This window comes from Monoraphidium neglectum (assembly GCF_000611645.1).
Source record: "Monoraphidium neglectum strain SAG 48.87 unplaced genomic scaffold scaffold03248, whole genome shotgun sequence".
Lineage (NCBI taxonomy): Eukaryota > Viridiplantae > Chlorophyta > Chlorophyceae > Sphaeropleales > Selenastraceae > Monoraphidium > Monoraphidium neglectum.
Window position 1 is genome coordinate 2,653 of NW_014010380.1, and position 4,958 is coordinate 7,610.

The 4,958-nt window shown below is 69.4% G+C and overlaps 2 protein-coding genes across 2 annotated transcripts in view; one reads left to right on the forward strand and one right to left on the reverse strand.

The window, feature by feature from the left end:
• Window positions 1–407, reverse strand: part of MNEG_12446 (Double-strand-break repair-like protein rad21) — a gene marked incomplete at both ends in the record, with an annotated part of 3,012 nt that extends 2,605 nt beyond the window's left edge. The window contains one exon of the mRNA XM_014039081.1: window positions 198–407. Within this exon, the coding sequence (XP_013894535.1) occupies window positions 198–407 (210 nt within the window). The remainder of the gene's footprint in view (window positions 1–197) is intronic.
• A 791-nt stretch (window positions 408–1,198) lies between these two features.
• MNEG_12447 (Peroxisomal N(1)-acetyl-spermine/spermidineoxidase) lies at window positions 1,199–4,701 on the forward strand (the record flags this gene model as incomplete). Its single annotated transcript, XM_014039082.1, has 6 exons — window positions 1,199–1,201; window positions 1,347–1,493; window positions 1,729–2,217; window positions 2,385–2,499; window positions 2,809–2,876; window positions 3,133–4,701. 6 exons carry the CDS (start codon window positions 1,199–1,201, stop codon window positions 4,699–4,701), a joined length of 2,391 nt encoding a protein of 796 aa, XP_013894536.1.
• Between the last annotated feature and the right edge of the window lie 257 nt (window positions 4,702–4,958).

Below are 4,958 nucleotides of genomic sequence, written 5' to 3' on the forward strand. Positions count from 1 at the left end.
GGGGGGGGGGGGGGGGGTGCCCCACGCCAGAAGCCGGCGGCTCGGCGGCCCCCGACCCTTGCCGCCGCAACCCCTTGGTGCAGGATGAGGATGTTCTTTGACTTGCAGGCGCTCTTGCGCCCCCGCCGCCCATCCCTCAAGCGCGCCGCGCCGCGCTGCGCAATCGCCGCGCCGCGCAACAGCGCGCAGCCGCGCACCTTGCGCTGGTATATCCTGACGACTCCCAGCAGCAGCTGCCCGCTGAGCCGCAGCGCGAGCGGCGCCTCGGGGTGCAGCAGCGTGTCGACGCTCTCGCCGATGCTCGCGCCGTTGATCTGCTGCCGCTTCAGGCGGCCGTCGAGGTGAGCCGCGATCCATACCAGGCCGAGGGGGCCCTTCTTGGCGAGGATCTGGGTAGAGTAGAACATGGCTGCTCCTCCGCGGCGGCGGGCACGGGCGCGTCAATAGTGGGGCGGGGTCTTGCGCGGTGGCCAACGCTTGCAAGGCGCGCCGTGCGCTGTCAGGCACACGTTCGGCAGAAGTGAAAGGCCCCTGCTAGGCCTTACGACAGGCCTGTGGCAGCAAAGCAGGGTCGATGGGGGGCCTGCTGATGCTGCGTGTGCTCCGTTGTTGCCAGACGCAGCACCACCCTTGCAAGGCACGAAACAATCAGCATTAACACAAAGCCTCGAAACATGGCTGGCATCCCCGCAAAGGTTCAGCGATACTGCGCGCTGAGTGATCAGCGATCTGTGTTCGAAATTGGAGCGCCCATGACCCCTCAGCCTCACCTGGATCGACTTGAATGCCAGTCAGGCTCACTCCACTACCGCCATATCGGCCTCAACGCCCGCTACAACTCGAGCAACAATAGCCTTCCCCTGGCACAAGCTTCAAACCTTCAACTGAGCGAGTCAGAATGCAATTCATTGTTTCAAGTGATCGGCGCAGCCTATCGGTGGCAAACGCACCCAATCTCACTTGAGATCAGCGCTGGTGACCCATACTCCACGGAATGAGCGACTTACACGTGGTGTTGACCCGGTTATTTACTGCAATCTATCAAGGCGATATAATTTGTATCAGCACACCCACGCCACCGCCAGGTGGATCCCGGAGCGGGTGCACAAGCGCAGCCGGCGCCGCGTCCGCTGGAACCAGGCACCCCTGGCGCACCTACATGCACGCATCCCGAGCCATTCGCAGCGCCCCAACAGTAATGGTGAGCTCCAACCCTACGCTTGACACCTAAGCCCTGCCCGGCGTCTAGTTTGACCCTCAACGCATAACGCCTCGGGCGATCGCGGCCACACGGGACCCGCAGCACGCGCAGCACGAGCAGCGCGCCCCCTACCGCCCTCCTGCAGGCGCCAAAGCGCATCCTGGTGCTGGGCGCCGGCTGGGCCGGCCTCGCAGCGGCCAGGACGCTGCTGGATGAGGCGCCGCCCGGGTCAGTGTCGGTGACGGTGCTGGAGGCGACAGACGCGGTCGGGGGCCGCTCTCGCACCGCCGTGGTGCGTGCGCACGGCCTGGCACGCCCAGCAACTCTCTTCCTGTCAGACGCGGCGCCCGCAAAGCCTGCGGCGCGGAGCAACTAGTAGCTGCACAAACACGGGCGCATGCCCGCATGACGAATCGTGTACTCGTGATTTGTTGGGCCGTGTGCTGGCAATCGCTGTGCAGTGCCCGTCGACACCTGCAGGCCAGCCACCCTCGCCCGCGGCCCCCCTCCCTCACCTGCCCCTGCAGCTGCCCATGAGCGGGCCGGTGGAGCTCGGGGCCACTTGGTTCCATGGCACCCAAGGAAACCCCATCTATGACTTTGCAGTCCGCCAAGGCGTAGTGTATGACCCTGCCAGGGCAGCCCACCTGGGCGTGGCCGTACCAGGGGCTGCCCCGTCCGCGGGCTGCGGGGACTCGCCAGTCCAGCAGCAGCAGCAGCAGCAGCAGCAGCAGCAGCAGCAGCAGCAGCAGCAGCAGCAGCAGCAGCAGCAGCAGCAGCAGGTGCCGCAGGACCGCTGGGGCGTCGAGCTGGTGCGCCCGGGCGCGGCCGCGCCGCTCGGCGGCGCCGCGCGCGCGGCGGCGGTGGCGGCGATGGGCGAATACGGGGACGCTGTGGAGGAAATCGGGGAGGACGAGGAGGAGGCATCGTCGGGGGCGGGGGGCGACGGCGCCGCGGCGGCGGAGAAAGCGGCCGCGAACACGTTTGGCGATGTGCTGCGGCCGCGGTTCGACGAGGTGCGAGGCGTGGGCAGGCTTCGCCCTGCGTGATGGGTTCTGGGGTCAACAAGGAGTGCATGCCGCGCCGCTTGGAAGACCTGCTTGCCTGGACAGGCGCCGCTCCACCCCTCCTTCCCTGCTCAACCTCTATCTGCGCCCGCGCCCGCTGCTCGCCACCCCGCCAGGCCCTTGCGCGCCAAGACGCGGCCAACGGCGCGCGTGCCGCGTTCGCGGAGGGCTGGGCGTGCAGGGAGCGGCTGCAGCGCGCGTACGACGGCTTCCACTCCTGCGACTCTGCAGGTGAGGGCACGCCGCGCCGCTCTGCCTGCTTGCGCGGCCTCACGCCCCCTGCATTATGTTCCTTGCCGGCCTCAGAGCCTGCTGCGAGCCGGCTGGGCGCCGCCAGGCTGCGGCGCGCCAGCGTTGGGCCCGGGGTTGCCGATCCCCTTGGTATAGTTTGGATCGTTGTACCAGCAGGAGGCAATCTGCCAGGCCCCTTGCACAACATCGTCTGGATCGTACATGATGTTGTACCTGCGGTCTCCCTGCGCCTCCTGCCCCACCCCCTTCTCAAACTTTCAACAATCCAATATGCTGCCGCCGCCTCAGGCGCAGCATTTGCGCGAGAGTACCACGAGCTCGAGGGGCCAAACATCCCGGTCCCAGGCGGCTACCAGGTGTGCAGCTGCCCGGCAGCTTCCCACTCTCATGCGGCCGCCCCAACGCCGCCTCCCCACGCTGCGCCCATCAATGCGTCAAACCGCCGGGCTGAAATAGCCCAAGGTTCTGAATATGCCTTAGACCTGGCCAACTGATCGATTGCAACTCAGGGTTGAGGTAGCTCTGACCTCGTGATTGGCTGTTCTCACATCATTTCTGCACCAACCATTCCCCTGCAATTTGTCTCTCACACTCGTTAACACCCGGCCGCAGCACCTGGCTGAGCGCCTGGCGGCCGGCCTCGACATTCGCCTCAGCAGCCCCGTCGCCGCGGTCAGCTGGGGCGGCGCGACCGCGCACCCGCCTCCCGACGGGGCTGCGGCCGCCGCCGGCCCCGCGGGACCGGTGGGCGTCACGCTTCAGAATGGGGAGTCGATTGAGGCGGACGCCATCATATGCACCTTCAGCCTGGGTGTCCTCAAGGCCGCGGCCGCAGCTTCCGAGCAGCTTCCGCCCGGGGCCGGCGGCGCCGGCCGCGCGTCGGCCCAGGTGGTGCGGTTTGAGCCGCAGCTACCGGAGGAGAAGGTGGGCGCGATCAGGGCGCTGCACATTGGATATGTGAATAAGCTGTTTGTTGAATTCGACCCGCCGTTGGAGGCCCTGCCGCCGGGCGGCAACCCCTGCGCCAACGGCGCCGCGGCCGCCGCGGCGGCCGGAGTGGAGCGCGAGGCCAACGAGGGGGCAGAGGGGGAGGCGTGCACGCCGCAGCCCCCGCCTTTGGCATACAGCTCTAAGCCCGCGGCGGCGCCGGCGGCGGCGGACGATGAGGAGGGCCTGGTGGGGCCGCGCAGGCGCGTGCAGGCGGCGCAGGCGCCCGGCGGGCTCGCCGCGACGACCACCCCTGACGGCGGCGCGGGCGGGGCGGCGGGCGCCGCGGCCGGCGGCCCCGATGGCGCGGCGGCGGCTGCGGCCGACGGAGCTGGGGGCGACGCGGACGGCGGCGGCGCCGCCGCGGGGCCGCGGCTCACGAGCTACTGCCTGCTCTGGCCGACCCGCGAGTCGCTGTGGGGCGCCTCCGGCGTCGCAAACAGCGACAAGGAGCAGGATCTGTTGCCGTTGACAGAGGCCTGGCGGGAGTCGTACCCAGACCTGCCGCCGTCGGACGCCGTGTTCTTGGGGCCGCAAGTCGAGCCGGCAGATGTCAGCAGCGGCAAGGGCGGCGGCGAGGGGCTGCCGGGTTGGCTCTACGGCCTGCACTCGTGGCGCTACAGCGACGGCCCCGAATGGTGCAAGCCGCCGGACGGCTTCGCTTTGGCCTCTGACGGCGCGCGGCCGGCGGCTGCGGTTGAGGCCGCGGAGGCGGGCGGCGGCGGCGCGTTTGCGCCGCGGCGGGAGCTCTGGGAGCGGCTGTGGTCGCGCGAGTGGCCGGGACGCGGCGGGTACTGCGCGGTGCTGTGGGTGACCGGCCGCGCCGCGCTCGCGCTGGAGGAGATGATGGACGATGACGTCATCGATGATGTCACCGCCCTGCTGGACGCGTTCCCGGCGGTGCCGCGCCCGGCCGGCGCGGAGCCGCGCGCGGCGCGCGTGTTGAGGAGCGAGTGGTGTCTCAGCCCCTACTTCCGGGGGAGCTACTCCTACCCGGGGCCCGAGGCGGATGGGGACACCATCGACGCTTTGGCGGCGCCGCTCTTGGTGAACGGTGCGGGCGGCGGCGCGCTGTGCTTTGCGGGGGAGGCGACCAGCCGGCACCACACGGGGTGTGTGCACGGCGCGTATCTGAGCGGTCAGAGGGAGGCGCGGCGGCTGGTCGAGATGTGGGGTCTGGCGCTGGAGGCGTGACCGGGGCGCGCTCGCGGCGCGTGCGAGCGGCGGCGGCAGGCGCGGGTGTGGGCGTGCTGCGGTGACGGCGGCCAACGGCTGCGACAGCGCACGGCAGCTGTGGTGTACGCGAGCACCGGATCCGACGGCTGCGGTGTGCAGGCCAACAGGGGCGGGCAGTGGGATTCAGTCGGCTGCATCAGATCCGTGGGATACATGCGGCTGCATCCGAGAGCTTGTTTATGCCTGATCGACTTCTGCATGAGAGGCATTACTAT